We start from the raw sequence: 22,398 nt of genomic DNA, 5'->3' as shown, positions 1-22,398 counted from the left end.
AGATAGATGTCTAGGATAGATAGAGATATAGAGATATAGAGATAGGTAGATAGAGAGGTAGATAGATAGATAGCGTATTATTTTTGTAGCGTTTGTGTAGAAGATTTTCGAAGAATTACAATAGTAGTATTTTTGTAGTATTTCTGTCGTAATATTTCTGTAGTAGTGTTTCGTATTTTAGTACGACTGTCGTGTAGGTTTGTAGTATTTCTGTGTTGTATTTCCATCGTATTTTTATATTATTTCCATCGTAGTATTTCTTTATTTTATTGTATTACTGTAGTTGGCTTTTTTTTTAAATTTCTATTGTAATATTCCTGTAGTAGTATTTTTGTATTATAGTATGACTGTAGTAGTATTTTTGTAGCATTTGTGTAGAAGATCTTTTGAAGAATTACCATAGTAGTATTTTTGTAGAATTTCTGTAGTATTCTCCTAATAGTATATTTGTAGTATTCCTTTAGTATTTTGAAATATGAATGGCATTGTATTTGTGTAGTATTTCCGTTGTAATATTTCTACCGTTGTATATTGGGATAATATGATTACTGTTAGTGACTTCTTCTTTAATCAAATAGCAGAAGATAAACAACCTAATTTATTCATTTGTCTCCCTCTTCAACACAATGGAAGCGCTTCTTTTCACAGCCAAAGGGAAAATAATAGGAGGTTTCACTCGCCAACTTCATTAGTCTAAGACCAGCGCAATTCTATTAGATTTCAATTAGTCCTACAGCCGAGGCCAGAGAGGGCTTCCCCTTCCGCCCCACCAGCGATTAATCCGAGGAGCCGAGCTCAAATCGAGACCGGGCATAGCTGGGGGGGTCGAGATCTTTCAGAGAAATGGGAAGGGGTATTCCAAGACTAGGGCTGCAACAATAAGTCAACAAAAAACGATGATGGGAGTACATTGAACCTCGCTAGTTCGCGGTTCCACTTTTGCGGGTTCAGAGCTATACCTTACCTTCTCAATAAAAGCATTTATTGACTTGAGCAAGCGCGAGCTTATGTCAACCGAGGACACGCTGTGGACACTCTTATTTACTTTATCACAAGGAGTCTCAAAGGGCTGCACACACCAAAGATTACTGCAAACTACAGACCATTATGACAGCCTCCCTTGATCTAAAACCTACATGAGGGCAAGGAAAAACTCAATAAAAGATGCATTTTTCACGGTACCTATTTTTCTTGTGTTCATCATCATTTTCCACATAATCAAATCAACTTCACTCCAAACTTAAGTATAATAATTATCCGATTATTCGACTAATCGTTTCAACAGTTTGTGACTAGTCTATTAAAATAATAGTTGCAGCCCGAGCCAAAGGACTGACTTTGATTCATGCAACAGTGAAAGATAAATATGTACAGTAGATTACTAGTTGAGGCATAACGTCAAAGAGTGACGGAGTGATGAAAGCGAGGCCGACTGAAAAAGGAGACAAGTGAAGTCGGTGATAGACTTCTCTGACGTTCCTTCTTGCAGAGATTCGCGAAAGAATGAGAGAGTGACTGACTGGGCGAGATAAAACGCCATCCATCCTTGTCACATCCCCGGGATGGAAGGCACAAGATGAAGGGAGGCTTTTTTTTTTTTGCTGTAGTCAACATAAGCGTGTCCATGCAGTCCCTGTAATACTTGCACCATCTGCTAGTATCAACACAACATAGGAAACGGACTACAAAGATCTTTGCTTTGATTTGAAAAGCTTCACAGGAAAGAGAAAAAGGATCTGGAATTGACAACAGCGACAAGGTTTCTTGCAAGTTCTCGAAGTTGTGTGGTCCGCATAAAAAGACACTGTCAGGTTTTCAATGTAAATCTCTTGAATTTCTGTCTCAAGGTAATTAGCTTGTTTTTATATTACTAAATATAAAAACAATGTTTCTCATACACACACACATCAAGTAACGTTTCAACAATGAGTGTAATTATATCTCTTGTACGTTTATCAATCTTGTATTCTTTTATTTTGAAGTCATGTTCTTGTGTGTACTGATTTCTCGGACGCAAAATAAACCACTCCCTCTCTCTGTTTGGACTTCATCCAGGACGGCCTTAAGTTCTTTCTGCCATCATCATGTAGTATTAAACTATATACATGTATTTTATCCGTGCAAATATAGCCACCAAATAGTCTTAATAATGATTGACTTTAACAGACACACACAACGACACGCTGTCCTGTTAGCTGAATCCCCTAGCTCAATGCTAATACATAAAGCAAAAAAGCAGTAGATCGGCTATCAAAACTAGTATGGACTCTGCTGCAAACTTCTAAATGAAGTTTTGAATGAATTGAAGACAACAAAAAAGATCATTTGATCTTTAAAAACAAAAACATTAAATGTGTGCTGGGACGGACAGTGTGCCTCGATATTTTAATGAGAAAAAAAATGTGCCTTGGCTCAAAATGGTTGGGTAACACTCAATTAGACAATATGCACACTATTATAAGATAATGAAATGTCGATCTGTTTTATAAAGTCGATTGCCTTTGCAATGGATAGAGAGAGAGAGAAATCGAGGAAGACATGGAGAGAGCAAGAGAAAAAAAAGAGTGAGACAGAGAGAAAAAAAGGCAAGGAAAGATGAGCGAAAGAGGGGGACAGAAAGATGGAGAGATGGAAATTGAGAGGAAGACAAAGGGGGAGAGAGAGAAATAGAATGACAAAGAGGGCGAGAGAGGGAGAAAGACAGAAACAGAGAGGGAAAAAAAGAGAAAGATACAGTATGTCTAGGGAGAAAGAGAGGGAAAGAAAGTGTGTGTGTGTATAAATATATATAAATATATAAATAGGGCAGCACGGCGGAGCGGTGGTTAGCGCGTGTGTGGCACAGTTCTTGGGTTCAAATCCAGCTACCGACCTTCCTGTGCGGAGTTTGCATGTTCTCCCCGTGCTTGTGTGTGTTTCCCCCGGGCACTCCGGTTTCCTCCCACATTCCAAAAACATGCATGTCAGGTTAATTGGCCGGTCAAAATTGTCCCTTGCTTTGAATGAGCGAGCAAATTGTCTGTCCCTGTGTGCCCTGCGACAGGCTGGCAACCAGTTCAAGGTGTCCCCTGCCCGGAGATGGGCTCCAGCACCCCCACGACCCTACTGAGGATAAGCGTTGCAAATAATGGATGGATGGATATATATAAATACATATACACAGAGAGAGACAGAGACACAGACAGACAGAGACAGAGACAAAGAGAGAGACAGAGACAAAGAGAGAGAGAGAGACAGAGACAGAAAGAGAGAAAGAAAGAGACAGACACAGACATAGAGAAAGAGACAGAGAGAGAGAGAGACAGAGACACAGAGAGAGAGACACAGAGAGAGAGAGAGAGAGAGAAAGAGACAGAGACACAGAGAGAGAGAGGAGAAAGAGAGACAGAGACACAGAGAGAGAGGAGAAAGAGAGACAGAGATACAAAGAGATAGAGAGAGACAGAGACAGAGAGACACAGAGAGACAGAGACACAGAGCGAGAGAGAGAGACAGAGACACAGAAAGAGACACACAGAGCGAGAGAGAGAGAGGGATAGCGAGCGAGAGAGAGAAAAAGAAAAAGGAGAAATAGAAAAAGATGGATACATTCATGAATGACTGAATGAATGAATGAATGAAAGAAATGGTAGAACCACTTGAAACCTGCCACATCCCCGTCCATCATTTAAACAACAATACCAAAGACGTTCTGTGACCTAAAAACAAGGTAGCGAGATTCTTCGCGACGGTCTTATAAGTACAACCGACTCAAAAAGGGGGAAGAAAAACCTTCTCTTCCAAAACGATAGCGACGTCCCATTCCTATGTAGGCCACAGCTAACATTTGTTGTTGAAGTGTGTCAGGTCTCTGCAGCGCCATGACAGATGGCCTTGCAGACTGTATGGGGGTTCCGTAGCCTGTCACCACAGATTCCCCCACCACCCCCCCAAAAAAATATTTGTGTGTGGCATCCGTCACAGAGAATCAGATAGCAAAAACCGATCCTGTTAATCTGGGAGGTGGATGGGGGGGGGGAGGCGCTTAACACCCATGCATCCATCCGCACTCACATTCACGTAGACAGCAGTCAATCACAATTTGGACGAGCTGGAGCAGGCAAAGCAGGGAATTAGGAAGGATTATCTCTGGCGAATTCTGAAGGCGTGGGAGGTAAACAAAAGGGAGGGAGGGGGAAGCGGGTAAGGACTGTTTTGACTCGTAACAGGATCGAGTCATGGCCTGCCCCCCGTGGAGGGGGGGTTTTACCTGCCACCTGTCTCCTAGCTCCTCCTGTTATATGTACAGACACCCCTTCCGTTATCCCTGGTTTAGTCCTTTGCGGATTTTCAATGGAATTCATTTTGTCTTTATTGTCATTGATATCATTGTATCGTTCATTGTGTTCTGTTAGACAGCAGACTGCGGGGACGGATTAGAGAGGGCGCTCTGTTGGGTGTGTGTCACTGTCTGTGTTCGCAGCTGATAGGATGGTGTAAGCTGTCGGTCAAACAGCCTCAGTAAACAATCTGGGGAGCACAGCGGTCGCTAGCTTTTAGTGGCTAGTAACATTGAAAATAAATGAGTCATTCTAAGGAAAGTTAGAAAACCGCTATGAAATTGTGATCACCGGCAACAACGGCTAGGCTTACAAATCTTCGAAGCCAGCGCTGCGGACACTGTATCTTGCCAACGCCAGGTCCGTTAGCCAGAAAACGGATGACTTGGAGTAAAAAGGAGTTTAATTCAAACCCTTTACTGTTCCTGTAAACTTTGCCTAAATCCAAGACGTACCCAAAGTAGATTGAGTGCTGTTCTTCAAGCGTTTGAAGAATAAGAACAGTTTTGGTCTGTTTTGGAAGGTAACACTCCGAAGGTTAGTCCCAAACTGAAATAACATTGAGTAATCTGAGTTGGAACATAAAGTCAATCAAGTCATTTTTATTTGTATAGCCCTTAATCACAAAGAGTCTCAAAGGGCTGCACAGGTTATTACACAGACTATTTTTCAGACTATTATTACACCATCCCCTGATCTGGAACCAACATGAGGGCAAGGAAAAATTCAAAAACCTCAACATGAGGCAAATGAAGAAACCTTGAGAAGGGACCGCACATGTGGTATCCCCCTTTCAGGATAAAGAAATATTTTTTTTTTTCAGTAACAGGGTAATGCAACTTATTTTATTCTCCTAAAATATAATGCCGTTACCATTGGAACTGTCAAAAGCGATGCGTTACTTGGTCTAGTAAAAATCAGCATAGATAAGCAGGAAATCCTCGGTCAGCCTTTTGGCATATTTATTTCCCAAAAATACGCGAACCTAAAAACAACTCTCATTCAACCTAACATGGACGACAATATCATAAGATAGTTTAATTTATGTATTTTACACTGCAATGTTGAATGCACTTCATACTGTTGAACGGTTTACTTTACAGTATCATATGTCCACTTGAGCAGTTGTCTGACTTGAAATTGTGATTTATTCTATAGAGTGAAACTAAATTTATAATGCTTTACAATTGACCTTTGTGAACAACTTACTTAAGCTAGGTCTACTTGACCAGTTGTCTCAGGCTGTGAGAGTTGCATTTATTCTATTAAACTCACTATACATTGTTAGCCATTTTTCTTGTGGCTACAAGGGCCTATAGCACAACTACCTCTCTGTTCTTCTCTATTCAACTGACTCAATGATGTAGGTACTTTCCCTGGTAATTAGTTTATTTTACTATAGAGTAACTCAGTTACTTTTGGGAAGAGGTACTAACTAACTACAACCAATTCAAGTCAATGAAGACCTCCCAAAACGCTTTACAATGTGCTTCACACTTACCCATTCACACACACACTCACACACCAATAGCGGCTATGCAGCCATGCAAGGCGCCAACCTGCTTATTGGGGGCATTAGGGATTCAGTGTCTTGCCTAAGGACACTTCGACATATAGCACAGAGGAGCCGGGAATCGAACCTACGATCTCTTGATCCCAAGACGAGCGCGCTACCTCCTGAGCTACTTACATTTGAATCACACCGCACGGAGATCATTCGATGGGGGGGAAAGCGAGGTTTGGATAAAATATATGGGGGTGATAACAATCCGCTGTCAACATCCATGAGTACTTTCGCAAACAATTCAATTGCGTTTCGTGTCCTCTTCTGCGCATGCGGGACACGTTTGTGGCGTTCACACAGGAGATGAAGTCACATAGATGTCGCATTTGGTTGCAAATGTGAACGATCTCACAAAAACATCGGAATTGGGCATTAAGCTCTGCAGTCGGACCAAAACGTATGAATTACCTCCTTTCACAGTTACTCTAGCACTCGTCAAAGAGTGCCGAATGTTTGTGTGATTGAGTAAAAGGGGCGGGGCTTAGCCATAGGTCAATTCCACGCTCGTTTTTGGTGCTGTCTACTAGCAAGGCGGCGTGTTAGCGGGCATGCCCGTGCAGGAAAGCGTCCTAGTCCTTTTTTTAACGCCTGGCTTTTGGTTTTTGAAGGAGGAGGAGGACGTCTCAGAGACAGGCACAGACACATTCGGATAGCACATGAAATAATCATCGGCTGATGAAATATTTAGCGGCAAAAGACACGGGAGAAATGCCAAGCGTTGGACGCTTTTCGAGGACGGATTTGCTGGAATTTGAAACGCGGAACAACTCATCGATTCATTGACAACGGCCCCATTAATATATATGTCAACAACAAAGCTTTTTCAAGCACTTTTTAAAGACTTTCAAAGCCAATTTCACAATTTCTCCAGTACCATTGAAAGGAAAAATCAGCTGCGATTCCTGGATTTTGCAGAGCCACATATCTGGAGTTTGCATGTTCTCCCCGTGCTTGCGTGGGTTTCCTCCCAGGTTCCAAAAACATGCATGTTAGGTTAATTGGCCGGTCCAAATTGTCCCTAGGTGTTATTGGGCAAGCGAGTGGTCTGTCCCTGTGTGCCCTGTGATCGGCTGGCAACCGGTTCAGGGTGTCCCCTGCCCACTGCCTGAAGATAGCTGGGATGGGCTCCAGCACCCCCGCGACCCTACTGAGGATAAGCGGTGCAAATAATGGATGGATGGATGTTAAAAGCGCCGGCAACTAATTACCTTGTAGATTCATCGTGTTGTGCAATTTATGAGCCACTAAGCACGTTAATCAACACAAATAATAATAAGTTTGTCCAGCAGAGGGCGCTTTGAGGCCTTTTTTATAAAAGTATCTTTTTATAATCATTATTTCATTGGACGTCGTATCATTACAAACAAAATTGGCATGTAACAGTCAAACAATACAAAGTTAACGAGGGAACAGAAAGTTGATGCCGAAATACAGAGGAAAACAAACTACTGAGGATAAGCGGTGCAAATAATGGATGGATGGATTTTTAGATCTCGAGTAAGTTGAGAATATATTCGTTTTTGTCACCCAATATAGGTTTTGGGTGATAATGGCGGTAATATGTAGCATCCATTTTAGGTTGCAGGAAGTTCTTCCCGTTACGATTTACCACTGGGAAACGCTACCTTCATTTTTTGCATGCCCCAGAATAAATGTCCATAATTAATACACAATTCTTGCACTACTAAACATTTCATTTTGGCCTTTTTAGTTATAGCAAGCATTTGTCCCCTTAAAGCTTCATATAACAATGCCGTACAAACAAATGCCGGATGCAGTTAATCACAATGGAAAAAGAAATGCATGGGCCACCGAAAAGCAGTGTCTGCGTTGTTTAAAGGCAGAGGTGTGAAACATGCGGCCTGCTGGCCAGATCTGGCCCGTCAAGGGTTTTTATCCGGCCCACAAGACAGGACTGAGAAAAGTGCAAGAGAAAAACAAGCTGCAGTTTTAAATCCGTTTACTTCATATCACCAAAGCCGTTTGCGAGTTCTCTTCTCGCTTTCTCTCTGGTGAAATAGTTTAGGAGTCAAGTCTAATTGTATAGCCCGTAATCACAAGAGTCTCAAAGGGCTGCACAGACCATTCCAGACAACAGACTATTACACCATCCCCTGATCTAAAACCTACACGAGGGCGAGGAAAAACACAAAAACCGCAGCATGAGGAAAATAAGGAAACCTTCAGAAGGGATCGCACATGAGGCTCCCCTTTTCAGGATGACCAAAAAAACATGGATGTTGCATTAACAAACAATAAAATAAAAATATTAAAAATAATAATAATTATAATATCAGGTAAACATCCCAGAAGTCCTGATCAAATAATTATGGTTCATATAAAGCACATGTGTCAAATTCATGGCCCACCAAATAGTAATACGTGGCCCGTGAGAAAATTCTGAGAGAAGCACAGGGGTAAAATAAGTCAATGACCTTCAGTTTTAAATATTCCCACTGGATATCGCCAAAACTGACTACCAATAATCAATCAGAGAACATCGAGGAAACTCGTCCCGATAATATTTTACCTAGAATTTAAGTCACTGAAGCACGGTTTAAGGCAATAAAAAAATACAAAATAAAACAACACAGAGTTTCATTGCAGAAGTTTAAATAAACTTTAGTTCCTTTGTATATTAGATATGATATTTAGAAGGTTCCCATTTCAGTTAAACATTTACATAAACAAATCAAAAGCAGAAATACTTTCAAATCATTACAAATAATATTTTGAATACATTTTTTGTGACTTTTCAGTCTGTGATATTCCCCTAGTTAAATAAACTGTAGTGGAAATGAAATCAATTGTTGTTTTGCTTATTTTCACAAATGCAGTTGATAGACACCACAAGCGATGAAATCGTAATAAAGGAAAAAAAGAAGGCAGCATGGTGGAGCAGTGGTTAGCGGGTGTGCGGCACAGTTCTGAGGTCATGAGATCGAACCTCCTGTGTGGAGTTTTCATGTTCTCCCCGTGCTTGTGTGGGTTTCCTTCGGGCACTTCGGTTTCCTCCCACATTCCAAAAACATGCATGTCAGGTTCATTGGCAACCAGTTCAGGGTGTCCCCTGCCCACTGCCCAAAGATAGCTGGGATTGGCTCCAGCACCCCCGCGACCCTATTGAGGATAAGCGGCGCAGATAATGGATGGATGGAAAAAAAAGAAAAAAAATGTTTGGAGAGATCACAGGATTGATTCCCGGCTACTGCGAGTTAAATGTCAACGTGTCATTGGACAAGACACTGAACCCCTAATGCTCCCAATAAGCAGGTAGGTGCATTGCATGGCTGTCGCCGCTATCGGTGTGCAGTGTTCTGGTTTGCCGGCGTCCCTGCCTCCTAGACGCATCATTTTTGCTGGGGACGCAACTTTTTTGACACGAAATTGTCATTATTACCCGATTACTTTTTTTTTAACAAAGATTTACCGCACTCCAAATTTTTGTCAGGCAGATCCGCCATTGTTGTTTTGGTCTCGCGGTTCGAGTTTTCGTCTGAACGCCAATCTCGGCCAACGAAATTTCGCTGTTTCGAGATTACGTCATTGTTGTGGTAGTTGTTGTCAAGGGAAGGTGAAGGTTAAGTATTCCTCCGAAAAAAGTTAGTATTAGGTGAAAATCAACACAAAATTGGAAATTTCTTCAGTGTCAGTAATAAGTCGAAACATAATGCAGAAAGTGATAATGGCAATAATTCCGGCACGAAAAAAACGGCGGAGAAATTCTTCAGAAGACCGCGAAGGCAAGGAAAATATGCGTTTTGAAGCGAACGATTCGACGAAAGAAAATAAACAAAAGTATTATACTCCGAGCAAGCAAAGGACTTTTCTGCCAAAATGGACTCAATTTTATTCCTGGTGGATGATAATGGATTGGACCTTGAGAAGGCATTACAACTGTGGCGGGACAGCAACCCACGAAGAATATATGAACTGAAAAATTTGAAGTAATAACTGCTTTGTATTACCAATTAACTGTGATGATTAAACTGCATGAATATATAAATATTTCAGTAATATTATTTTGTATAGTGTACAATATTGTGAACTGAAAAATCTGAAGTGATAACTGATAGTGTATTATCAATTAACTGATGATTAAAACTGAATGAAAATATAGATTAATATAAATTTTTCAGCAATATTATTTTGAATAATGTGCAATATTGTTGGGAACTGAAAAATCTTGAAGTGATAACGGATTTGTATTACCAATAAACAGTGATGATTAAAACTGAATGAATATCTCATCAGCGGCGCAGCTTATCCTCAGTAGGGTCGCGGGGGTGCTGGAGCCCATCCCAGCTATCATCGGGCAGTGGGCAGGGGATACCCTGAACTGGTTGCCAGCCAATCGCAGAATGAATATATAGATTTATATTATATATTTGTCGCCGATTTACAATTTCAACCTCGATAACACAAAATTTTGGGGACACATAGATCTCTGTTGGGACCCATAGATTTTTGAGCATGCGAGTCCCTAGGACCCATCACTTTTTGGAGGTAAAATGAACACTGGGTGTGTGAGTGTGTGTGTGAATGGGTGAAGCAGATTGTATAGCGCTTTGAGAAGTCTTCAGTCACTATAAAATGAACCATCTACCATTACCCTTGTCTTACATGGGTACTGGTGCTCACAAACACCACGTTGATGGCCCCTGGTCTTAATTGTTAGAGCAAGTGTTTTTTTTCCCCGTCAATAACAATCCTCCTTGATAATTAGTCGTACCGAGACACAAACGTGAGACGAAAGGACACGCATGAAAAGACACAGCACAAAACAAACGGTAAGAAAAACATCCAGTGGAACCAATTACGCGGCTGCACACGCAAGCTAACATGTCTTCGATACGCACCCGAGTGGCCTTTGAAGCGTTCGGAATTGAATAATAAAAAGTAATCCTGCCTCCAAGTCTTTTCTTCCCCTTTTTTTTTGTCGGTTGTTTTACATTGAGGTTAACTCGCGACATCTGTAGAATCGAAATTCGCTGGAATCAAAATCATCTGTTGCCGGGTCTGCCTGTCACAATTTGATTTCTCCATCCGTTTTCGGGAGGGTGATCAAGTAGATCTAGTCCCTATTTCAGGCTAGGGGCCATAAGGGAGAAAAAGAGAGAGCGAGAGAGAAAGAGAGGGAGTGCGAGAACTAGAAAGAAAGAAAGGAAAAAAAGACAGAAAAATTGGAAAACTAAAGAGAGGGAAAAAGAGAGAGAAACAGAGAAAGGGAGAGAAAAAGATTGAGAGGAAGAAATAAAGAAAAAGAGCGAGAGAGATAGCAAGATAAAAAGAAAGAAAAAGGCTGAGAAAAGAGAAACAAAAAAGAGAGACAGACATTCAAGAAAAAGAGAACGAAATGCAATGAGAGAAAGAAAGAAGAGAAATAGAGGGACAAAAAAGAGGTGGAGAATGAAATATTGGGGGGCAAAGAGAGAAGAGTAAGAAAAATAGAGTGAACAAGAAAAATAGAAACAAACCATGAGAAATAGGTAAAGGAGAGACAAGAAGAGAAAGAGAGGTGAAAGAGGGAGAAAGAGAGAGAGAGAGGAAAAAAGACAGATAAAGAGAGAGGAAGAGAGAAAAAGTAGGAGAAAGCAGGAAAGAAAAGACAAATGAGACCAAAAAGAGGGAGAGAGAGAGTGGGGAAGAGAAAGAGAAAGGGGAGAGAAAGAGAAGGAAGGGGTAAGAGAGTGAGAGAAAGACAGAAAGCAGGAAAGAAAAGACAAATGAGACCAAAAAGAGGGAGGGAGAGAGTGGGGAAGAGAAAGAGAAAGGGGAGAGAAAGAGGAGGGAGGGGTAAGAGAAATGACAGAAAGAGAAGGTGAAAAAGAAAAAGACAGATAAAGAGAGAAAGAGAAAAAGAAGGAGCAAGCAAGAAAGAAAAGACAAATGAGACTAAAAAGAGGGAGAGAGAAAGAGTGGGGAAGAAAGAGAAGGGAGGAGTAAGAGAGTGAGAGAAATAGAGAGAGAAAGAGAAACAGAAAGAAACAGACAGAGAAAGAGAGGGAAAGAAAAAGAGTTGACAATAGAAAATAAAAACAGACACAGAGAGAGAAAGAGAAAGAGAGAAAGGAGGAGAAAAAAGAAATAAAACTACAGGAGTTCTGGCAGTAGCCCCAAGTGAACGTATTTAAAACTGCAGCTAATTTTTCTCTGAGCTGAATTAAAACCTTTTGCGGGCCTAATTCAGCCCGCAGGCAGAATGTTTGACACCCTTCATTTAGGGTGATAAACACCCTGGACTCGTCACCTATAAGCTCCACGCCTTCCTGTTCTGTAATTTCCCTTTTTTCTAATGTGGCCAAAATCCTTTCCGAAGTAGCGCATTAGCATGAAACGGAACAACAGGAAATAAATATTCCAGTTAAGCTCAGAGAGGAAGATTGGCGGAGAAACAGGATGAACTGCGCTCGTGTTTGGAATAGTATCGACGTGCTGTTTAAAAACAAAGAAATAGGGAGTGGAGCTAAATAGCTTAAATAAATATTAAAATGTAGCGTTTACCAAATTGTTCGAATGAGTTATCCGACTCCATTAACCAAACACAACCTACATTTTCCTATCAATGCGCGCTCGTTTCTTGATGGAAAAATGAACAAGAGACCGGCATTTCCACACGGGGGCAGATTTCATTTCTTATATAATAAACTAAGTGAATTCCATCGAATTAGCCGAATTAGTGTCGCTCGAGCCTCTGTCAAGCCTCTCGATCATCTGCTTATCTCCTCTCGGCCCACGTTTTTTACGCAAGCTGGTGTGCCGGCTCCCCCCATGGGCGTGCCAGGAAAGCCCCCACGTGGGCTTTACCACCTCGCCTACCGTCCCCTGTCAGAGTCCTGTTAGCAAAATTCCCCAGCCAAAACATTCCGCATTTGGAACAGCGTGACCTGAAGCCCAGTCAGTGAAAATCTTCATTGCACTAAATAAATGTAACTTGTATTCAATCGTATAAAATCCCTTATAGTCAAATGTATAAAATCCTTCAATGTGAAGACACAGACAAGAGCAAAAGCTCTTTGATCCACTTTCCAAAGATTAGCGATACTCGATACTTTGCAGTGATACTACGAACTGCCATATCAGAGGTCGTTCGTGTTCCAACACATTCCGCGTTGTTTTTCTTTTCAGGTTTTGTTTTAGTTAGAGCTAGTTGGTGTTGAAACATTATGTAGCTGTTCTACCCACGAGCGAGTTTGATCCCTGGGTCCTTGTGTTTTCATGTTTTGTTCATTTAGAACCAGTTAGAGTTCGTTTTCCAACATATCCTATCTTGTCTTCCTTTCATGTTTTTGCTCTGTTCGAGAGCTAGTAACGAAGGAACATTATGTAGTTGCTCATTCCTCATGAGACTGCGTACCTGCGTCCTTGTCCTTTCATGTTTTGTTCCATGAAAACCAGTTGGTATACCACCATATCCTGCGTCTTTGTTCCATCTGAATTAGCAAGAGTTACCAACATATGCCCGTTTGTCCTTCTTTTATACTTTTTTGTTTAGTGTAAGCGTTCCAATGTACTCTGTATTGTCCTTCTTACATGTTTTGATCAGTTATCTAACATATCTTGCTTTGCCTTTCTTTTATGATTTGTTCAGTTAGAGATGTTTGGTGTAAGAACATTATGTAGTGTATTTTGTGTTTCGTTCGGTTTTAATCAGTCCCACCATATCCTGCTTCTCCTCCCTTTCATGTTTTGTTCATTTAGAACCAGATGGTCCTACACCATATCCTGCAGCTTATTTATTTCATGTAGTTGTTCAGTTTGAGTTGGCGTTTCAACATATCCCCGAGTTGTCTTTCATGTTTTTGTTCAGTTAGAGCTGGTAACGAAGGGACATTATGTAGTTGCTCATTCCACATGAGACTACGTATCTGCGTCTTTGTTCTTTCATGTTTTGTTCCATTACTACCAGTTGGTAAACCACCATATCCTGCGTCTCTTTTGTTCCATGTGAATTAGCAAGAGTTACCAACATGTGCCGGTTTGTCCTTCTTTCATACTTTTTTGTTTAGTGTTAGTGTTCCAATGTACTATGTATTGTCTTTCTTACATGTTTTGATCAGTTATCCAGCATATCTTGCTTTGCCTTTCTTTTATGATTTGTTCTGTTAGAGATGTTTGGTGAAAGAGGATTACGTAGTGCATTTCGTGTTTTGTTCGGTTTTAATCAGTCCCACCATATACTGCTTCTTCACCCTTTCATGTTTTGTTCATTTAGAACCAGATGGTCCTACACCATATCCTGCAGCTTATTTATTTAATGTAGTTGTTCAGTTTGAGTTGGTGTTTCAACATATCCCGAGTTGTCTTTCTTTCATGTTTTTGTTCAGTTAGAGCTGGTATCTTAGGAACATTATGTAGTTGCTCATTCCACATGAGACTACGTATCTGCGTCTTTGTTCTTTCATGTTTTGTTCCATTACTACCAGTTGGTATACCACCATATCCTGCGTCTTTTTTGTTCCATGTGAATTAGCAAGATTTACCAACATATGCCGGTTTGTCCTTCTTTCATACTTTTTTGTTTAGTGTTCCAATGTACTCTGTATTCTCTTCCTTACATGTTTTTGTTCAGTTATCCAACATATCTTGCTTTGCCTTTCTTTTATGATTTTTTCTGTTAGAGATGTTTGGTGTAAGAAGATTATGTAGTGTTTTGTGTGGTTTTAATCAGTCCCACCATATACTGCTTCTTCTCACTTTCATGTTTTGTTCATTTAGATCTAGTGAGTGTTTAAATATAATGTAACAGGGATGTGTCGTCCAGCCCGTGTTAAAACTTTGAAATCCTAGTAAAACTTTGCAGTTCTGTTTCTGTACACTATTCGATTCGGATTCCTTTTTTTGTCATTTTGTGTCTACGTATATAGACAACTTCCCTTGCATGGCTGCACGCTTGTCACGTGTGCATGTTTGGCGCTCTCACAACTCGCCGCGGATCCAATTTCATTGCAGCAACAGAAATAAAAATTTGCTGGCAGGTGGGACGTTCTCTCCAAGGACCCGTTTGGGTGTCCGACTTTACCACAAAGTCACCTCGTCCGGCTTTGTGGGAGGGATCGCCCCAGTTTGCATTTTTTCTCTCTCTGACTTTTCGCCTCTTCGACTTCCTGTCCGTCCTATTAGCATTCTCCTCGCACAGATAATTGATTCCTCATGCCCGGATCTTGTGAAATGTCATTCATAATTCTGTGTGATTGTTAGCCTGCACGCAGCACTGTGGCCACTGACCTATTTGGAGTGCCGACACAGAGAATGACAAAGCTGATTGCGTTATTAAATATGATCTCGGGGCGATTTTGAGTATCCTACAGGAGACATTTATGACTCTGTTAAGCAGCGGGACATTTAAAAACAGAGAAATGGAGATGCACTTACCGGGTGCCTTCCCTGAGGGTACATGATCCCAGGAGAGGAGAGACTCCCGGTTCGTTTGATGGCCAGGTCAGTCCCCTGGCCCTCGACTCCTCGGCCCTCCACTGGTCTGCGGTCCACGTCCCCCCTTCCTCAAAGTCAATCCAAAGAGGGTCTTTCCGACACTGAGAGAAGACACGAGACTTAGTTTCCACGCTGGCCTCTTATCGGGCTTCCTCCTGCTGCGATCAGTCAAGGTCCAAACATAGCGACGTGACAATTACATCCTCTCTTCCCCCTCTTCTGCTTCTTCTCGGTCTCGCCCCCTCGTGTCCCTCACGGATGTCCCTTCTTCACCCGGTTGTCCACTGACAGAAACATCAACACACAGATGAATGCTCCTCCTCCTGCAGAGGGATGGGGAGGAAAGAGTTCTCTGAATAGGATTAAGGGTCTTGCAGAAAAATCAAATAAATTAAACGTGCAAATATAAGCAAGAAGAGCAGGTCGGTGGAGGATCCGGCAGGCTTTTCAGCAGCAAACCCTAGACTGTAATATATTGTGCCTGTTGGCTTCAACACAAACAGGACAGGCTGCTAAAGCTGCTCTTAAGGTGGAACGGAACAGATAGAAGGAGAGAGAGAGCCCGAGATGCCTCTCACACATACACCCACAGAGCAATCAGTCATGCACAAAGACCGATAAGGAATGGCGATTCCCAAACCGACATTCATACAGCGATTGGTGACAGTTATCGGCGTTATTACTCACAAGGTTTTCTGGCGGTGATAACGCTATGCATGCTTGCTCGACACGATGTGAGCTGACATGCCGGAGATAGGTTCACTGCACTGAAAAATGGCGCACTATATCTTAGACAATTGGAATCTTATATTCATTTGCAATGATTCCGTTCCACAGAAACGGTGGTCCTGACCTGAGAACTAAATGGTTCCACTTAATATTACATTTGAGGAGCAAAAGACTCGAGACCAATGCTCCCTCTAAGCTGCGCGCGTGCGCGATCGCGCACTGCTCGCACATTCTCAGCGCACAAGAAAATCTAGCCAGCTCACAAAAATCAGGGCTCGAAATTGCTAATTAAGAAGCCAATTAAGTCAAAGTTACAGTAAAAATACGCGGGTTCCGCTGACGTTGTGTTCTAAATGTGGTATTTTGAAGTCAAGGTCAAAGTAGAACAAAGTTAAGTAATGTCAGTAGAGTTTTTCGAGAACCGGCTTCTCCGGCTGGCTCACTTAAAGGAACCGGGCTCTTTCGGGTCCTAAACGGCTCTTCATGTTGTTTTTGCTTCTTTCATCCCTATATGACCAAATTAAGTAAAATTATGCACAAAATGACTTAAAGGTAGGGGGAATATAACAAAAAAGAAAAAAATACCAAAAGGAAAAAGTAGTGAATAGCTGAGAAAAAAAGAAACAAAAGGAAGAGAAAAAAGAAGGAAAAATTCAGAGAAAAAAAACAGAAAAAAAGAAAAAGAAACAAAGGAAAAAAAAAAGGAAATGGAGAACAAAAAGAAAAAAGTAACAGGTAGGAAAAAATAAACACAATGAGATTTTTTTTTAAAGGAACAGAACCGAGTTAAAAATTACAATCTCTCTGAGTTAATAACTGCATGCTAACATTTAAATGCTAACAACTCAACGCTACCGGTTCTCTACCATCATCTTCCAGATCCATCACAACTCTCACAATTGCCGCGGGAATTGTCTAGTGTTAACATTATTTTTGTTGTTGAGTCAGTTTTTGTCCTGTTTTATTTTATAATGTTCGAAATAAAGTTTTCATTCATTCATTCATGTATAGAAATGATTTAAAGCTGTTAAAAGTTCCAATCAAATGACGGTCCCTAACACAGCGTCAACCGTCACAACCTGAGATTAACACTGCAACACGTTGCGAACCCCCCTCACGAGGAAACCTAAAATAGTGCGCCTTTCTTTTTCTGTCCCGCCGCTACCCCCTTTCCATGTTATTTACGGGACGACCCGCTAAGTCGCGTTATTTAAAGTCTTTCCGCGCCGAGAGCGGCATGTCGCCTTTTGGCCGGCACGGTAACGACTTTATCCGGGGCAGCTCTGCCTTTGAACGCCATCAAACAATCGTTAATCCGGCCCTGTTGAATTGGACGCGGCCTGTCTTGGCATGCGGGTCCCTGGCTTTTCCAGTAAGGCGTTTGATAACAAGAGGGTCAGCCAGAGGGCGGCCCCCGAGCGTTAATTATACTCCGACATCCCATTAAACAAAGCGGGACATACACAAACCACGCCGGGAAACGCCCCCTAGAACAAACCCTAAATTCCAGTTTGACTTCTTGCATTGCTCAGAGCTAAGACAATGGAACAAGCCTTCCTTATCCAAAGTGGAGTGGAAAATACCGCAATTAGGTCTGAATACCAAGCTGCCAAACAGATATACGAGCTATCGCTAGTTGGATTATTGCTCTTAGCATTGGCTAACTTTGGTGGCAAATTGTAGACCAAGTATTTTAACTGAGAGTTGTTTACACTTAAGCTAAAGATTATAAAAATGTTATGTTATTACATTATTATTATTCCTGTAGGCGCCATCAACTGGCTGAAATTATCTATGTGAATTTCCTTGATGAGCTTTTTACTTTTTGGGGGTTTGGGTTGGACTTTGAAACAGTCCTTTTCTTACTTTCACCATTTTCATCCTAGAATAAAATAAAATAAACGGGAGCACGTACGGGAAACATTCTCCTTCTTTCCATCACCCACGGATTCTTTTCTCCAGCGTGATGCACTCCGGAGCTGGAACACTGAGGGTAAAGATAAGAAAAGAGCAGATAGGTGCGGAGAAAATAAGATATAGAGGCTCTTTGAACTCAGTTGGTCATTGTTGCCGCATACTTAATATAGAAAAAAACATATACTTTTAACTTTTAAAGGACACCCTGAAACGACACACCCCACTTTTCATAAAACCACTGACTTAGGCAAGTCTTTCAGCAAAATGCTAACACACAAAAATACAGTAGGATTTCTTACGTATAACAAGTTATGAATATGCCAAATAACCATGGAACCAAAGCTTGTAACTTTTAACAATAAAAAGAAGGCACAGACATTGATATTGTTAATAAAGAATATGAGCGTAACTAAGTGATAATCAGGACTAAATATGGAGGCGTTTATAGCAAGGAAAACTTCAAAAAGCCTCATCACAAATGAAAGTTTTTAAATTAGTTGCATATTTAAACCATTGTTGCCGTCTCGCCCACCACCTGCATCCACCCGCTACTCCACTCGACCAGCTCGTCACCTCACACCAAATTTAAATACTATCTATTTATCTATCTACCCTGGTCATATCCCTCGTGAGTAGAGTGAACTTACTTTCTATTGTTTTACAGGTGGCTTTTGTTGTGAACAAAATGCTTGAAGTACAGTAGCATAGGTCTACTTGAACAGTTGACTGACTAGAGATTGTGATGTACTGTATTCTGTAGACTGAAACTGACTTTCTATTGTTTTAAAGTTGAGCTTTGTGTGTGAACAAAATACTTGAAGTACAGTAGCATATATCTATTTGACCAGTTGTCTCAGGTTGCGAGTTAGATTAAATTTATTAAACTCACTTTATATTGTTTACAGTTGACTTTTGTGGTGAACCAATTACCTGAAGTACAGTAAAATAGGTTTACTTGACCAGTTGTCTCAGGTTGAGAGAATTCATCTTAATTCGTTAAACTCATTTTATATTGTTTAATGCTGATTGTTATTTTATGACAGGAAGTAGTTACTTTCCCTGGTAACTAGTTACTTTTACTATAGAATAATTCAGTTACTCGCACGGTTACTTTAGGGAAGAAGTTGTGAGTTACTAAAAGTGATTACTTTTGGAATGTAGCGTGCCCAATACTGCTCATAACAGTACGGGGACGGATATTTTTTAACCAATAAATAAACATGACTCTAAATAAGCTTACATGGCGGTCAAAAATATTAGCGTAAAAATGTAAACGCACCGCGTTATCTTCTACTTCCTGGTCCAACAACAGTCTTGAGAAAAGCGCGGGAAGACTCCCTCCAGTCCTTCTACGCCTCAATTTGCTTCCATTTCCTGGTTCCACCTTAAAAAGACAGCAGCCGGGATCTTCTCGCGCGTTCATTGGACGAAACTACACCAATCATGTTTATATCAACCCCACGTTGGGTCCTGACGTTGCACAAGCCATTGTCCAATGAGAGTGAGGAAGCGGTCGTGGAATGGTCGGCGGAGAAGCTTGAGGAGTCTTGTGGGGATTGTGGGCATTGAAGTTCCAATTATTCTGCTCGTGCGCGCACGCGCGTGAAAAGACGCGCGCGAGAACGTGCCCGCGCCCGCGCACTCTTTCGATAGGCACGCTTGGCTCGGCGGTGTCAATTCTGTGGCGCGCGGGCCGGATTGGGCCCGCCAACGGATAGAGTGTGAGAGAAAACTGAGAGAAGCACAAGAGAAAAATGAGTTACAGTTTTAGGTGCCGCACACAAAAGCAACTGTGCTTTATCTCTCTCTCTCTCTCTCTCTCTCTCTCTCTCTCTCTCTCTCTCTCTCTCTCTTTCTTTCTTTCTCACCTTATTTCATGTCTCTCTTTCTCTCAGCCTCTTTATCTCTCTTCTCTTTGTCCCATTCTTTTTTCTTGCTTTGTCTCTCTCTTCCTCATTATCTTTTTCACAATCTTTTTCTTTTTTACTCGCGTTCCCTTTTTCTCAGTCTCTGCTTTCTCTCCTTTTCTCTGACCGTCTCTATTTTTTTCACTTTTGTTCTATCTATTTTCTCTCTTAGTCTCTGATTCTCTATAATATCTATCTATTTCACTCTCTTCTTCATATCTCTTTCTTTCTCGTTTTCTTTTTGTCTCTTATCTCTCCCTTTTTCTCATTGTCAATGTTTTTCTCACGGTCTCTCTTTTTCACGCTTTTTCTCCCATTCTCACTCTCGCTTTCCTGTCTCTCTTTCTCTCTTCCTTTTCCTTTCTCTCCCCTTTTCTCTCCTTCTCTTTCCGTCTCTCTTATTCACTTTCCCTCCGTCTCTCTCGTTCTCTCTTATCTCTCTCACTATTTGTTTCCCTTTCTCTCACTCTTTCTCACTCTTTTTCTCACAACCTCTCCACCTCCCTCTCTCTTTCTCAATCAATCTCTTTTTTGTCTCTAGCTCTTTCTTTCTCTTTTTCTTTCTCTGTCTTCATTCCTCTCTTTCTTTATATTTTTTTCTCTTTTTCATTCTCACGTTGAGCTCTTCCTCTCTCTTTGTCTCTCTCTATCGCTCTATTGTTTCTCTCATTCTCCCCTGTCTCTGTTTTCTCTCCATCTTTTTATCCCCTCTCATTCTTTTTCTATCTTTCTTTGTCTTTCTCTTTCTTTCTACTTTTATTTCCTTCTCTTTGTTTCTCTATGTATTTTATTTTCTCTTACTTCTTCTGTATATTTCTTCATTCTATCCACCTCTCTCTCCTTCTCCGCTCTTTCTTTTTCTCTCCCTCTTTATTTTTCTTTCTCCGCTCTTTCTTTTTCTCTCTCTTGTGCCCTCTCTCTATTTCTCTATTCCCCCATCAATTCATTCCGTTCTTTTTCACTCTCTTCTCCCGTCTCTTTCTTTCTATCTAGTCTACTTTTACTTTTCCCCCGTTTTCTAGCATGTTTCCACCGTTCAGTTTCACATCGCTAGCTAAAACCTTGCTAACTGTTAGCTTTTATTTTGAAAGGCCTGAAGAATACAGGAAGTAACACAACTTGACTGTTCTTTTTAATCAAATCGGCGACATTAATATATTTATTTTTTAATTTATTCATTATTTCACAATAAGAGACGTTTATCTTAGATATAATTTATGAAATCATTTACTTTTTATCGTTTCGTAGGAAAATTTCTCGAAAAACAATGATTAAAAAAACATGAGACGGGCTTCGTGTAATTGCCTTCTTCCGTTCGCATACGCAGAAAAGATCAATAATTTAGTAGCGCAATTTAATGATTTATTTTTTTATTAATATTCTTTTTAAATTGTTTCCCGTTGTTTGTGTGCAATAAAAAATAAAAAGGTAGTCGCGATATTTTCAAGGTGACGGTAGAAACGTAGAGAAGGAAAAAGAATATTTCTGTGCGGCTATTACAAAATGCGTCCAAATAGCATCTATTCGTTTTTGGAGTGTTTCTCTTTTACTTGTTATTAACTTATTCCGTGCCGTATTTTTACGTCATTTGCGTTTTTTTTGCGTTGCAAAAAAATGAAGAAATTAAAAAAAAACCTTACCCACATTGTCAGAAAATGTTGCTCATTTTATTTGTATTTTTTGTAATTATACGATATTTCAACCTCGATTCGGGGGAGGTTTTAGAGCATGGGTGGACAAATATATATACATATATATACATATATATACATACATATATATATCAGGACCCAAATGCGTGACATTTCTCACACAAGCCTTTTATTTTAAGGGAAATGGGGAGTCATGCACGTTAGACAGCAGTCTGGCGCGGAATGACATGAAGCCAGAGGCCGAAAAGATCGATACCAATTGCCCGAGAAGATATCTGACAGATGGGGTCCATACCGGACAGAACGGGACGGACAGGATTGATATCTAAACAGGATATCGAAATTAAACAGGACAAACTAGACAGGAACGAAACTGGAAACCGATATTAAACAACGGGACAGACAGGAGTGACATCAAAAAAGGATATCGAAATTAAACAGGACAAACTAGACGGGAACAAAACTGGAAACCGATATTAAACAACGGGACATACAGGAGTGATATCAAAACAGGATATCGAAATTAAACAGGACAAACTGGACGGGAACGAAACTGGAAACCGATATTAAACAGGACAAAATAAACGGGAACCATACCGGACAGAAAATACCAACAGGAAACGGGATCGAGTAAAAACCCACATCTTGCGGGGCAGGGGTTTGTTGACGGACTGACAAAGGAAGATTGAGAGCACTGAGCTTAAATAGACGGAAAAGCACATCTGTCAACAAGCCGCAGCTGCCGCCACACCGGCGGGGCCAATTGGGCGCCATGGCAACCCTGACAATATATATATATATATATATATATATATATATATATATATATATATATATAATTTTAAGTGTGATTGTTTTTCTGATTTTGAGATAGC

At 40.8% G+C, this 22,398-nt stretch overlaps 1 protein-coding gene across 4 annotated transcripts in view; it reads right to left on the bottom strand.

Moving 5' to 3' along the window:
• Positions 1-19,366, bottom strand: part of tle2b (TLE family member 2, transcriptional corepressor b) — a 99,729-nt gene extending 80,363 nt beyond the window's left edge. The window contains exons 1-4 of one of the 4 annotated variants that reach the window (XM_088350537.1): positions 19,244-19,366; positions 17,963-18,034; positions 15,519-15,641; positions 15,259-15,419 (exon numbers count right to left, since the gene is read on the bottom strand). In XM_088350537.1, the coding sequence (XP_088206663.1) occupies positions 15,259-15,282 (24 nt within the window). In that variant the 5' untranslated portion in view covers positions 15,283-15,419; positions 15,519-15,641; positions 17,963-18,034; positions 19,244-19,366. Of the gene's footprint in view, positions 1-15,258; positions 15,642-17,962; positions 18,035-19,243 lie in introns of all 4 variants that reach the window. The other 3 variants (XM_088350538.1, XM_088350539.1, XM_088350536.1) reach the window with 3 other exon arrangements.
• Positions 19,367-22,398: the final 3,032 nt, after the last annotated feature.

Source organism: Urocampus carinirostris, chromosome 12 (genome assembly GCF_059441175.1).
Source record: "Urocampus carinirostris isolate Australia breed hairy pipefish chromosome 12, RoL_Ucar_1.0, whole genome shotgun sequence".
In the NCBI taxonomy this organism is placed as follows: domain Eukaryota; kingdom Metazoa; phylum Chordata; class Actinopteri; order Syngnathiformes; family Syngnathidae; genus Urocampus; species Urocampus carinirostris.
Note: the sequence above shows the minus strand (reverse complement) of the source record. Positions and strands in the feature narration are given on the sequence as shown.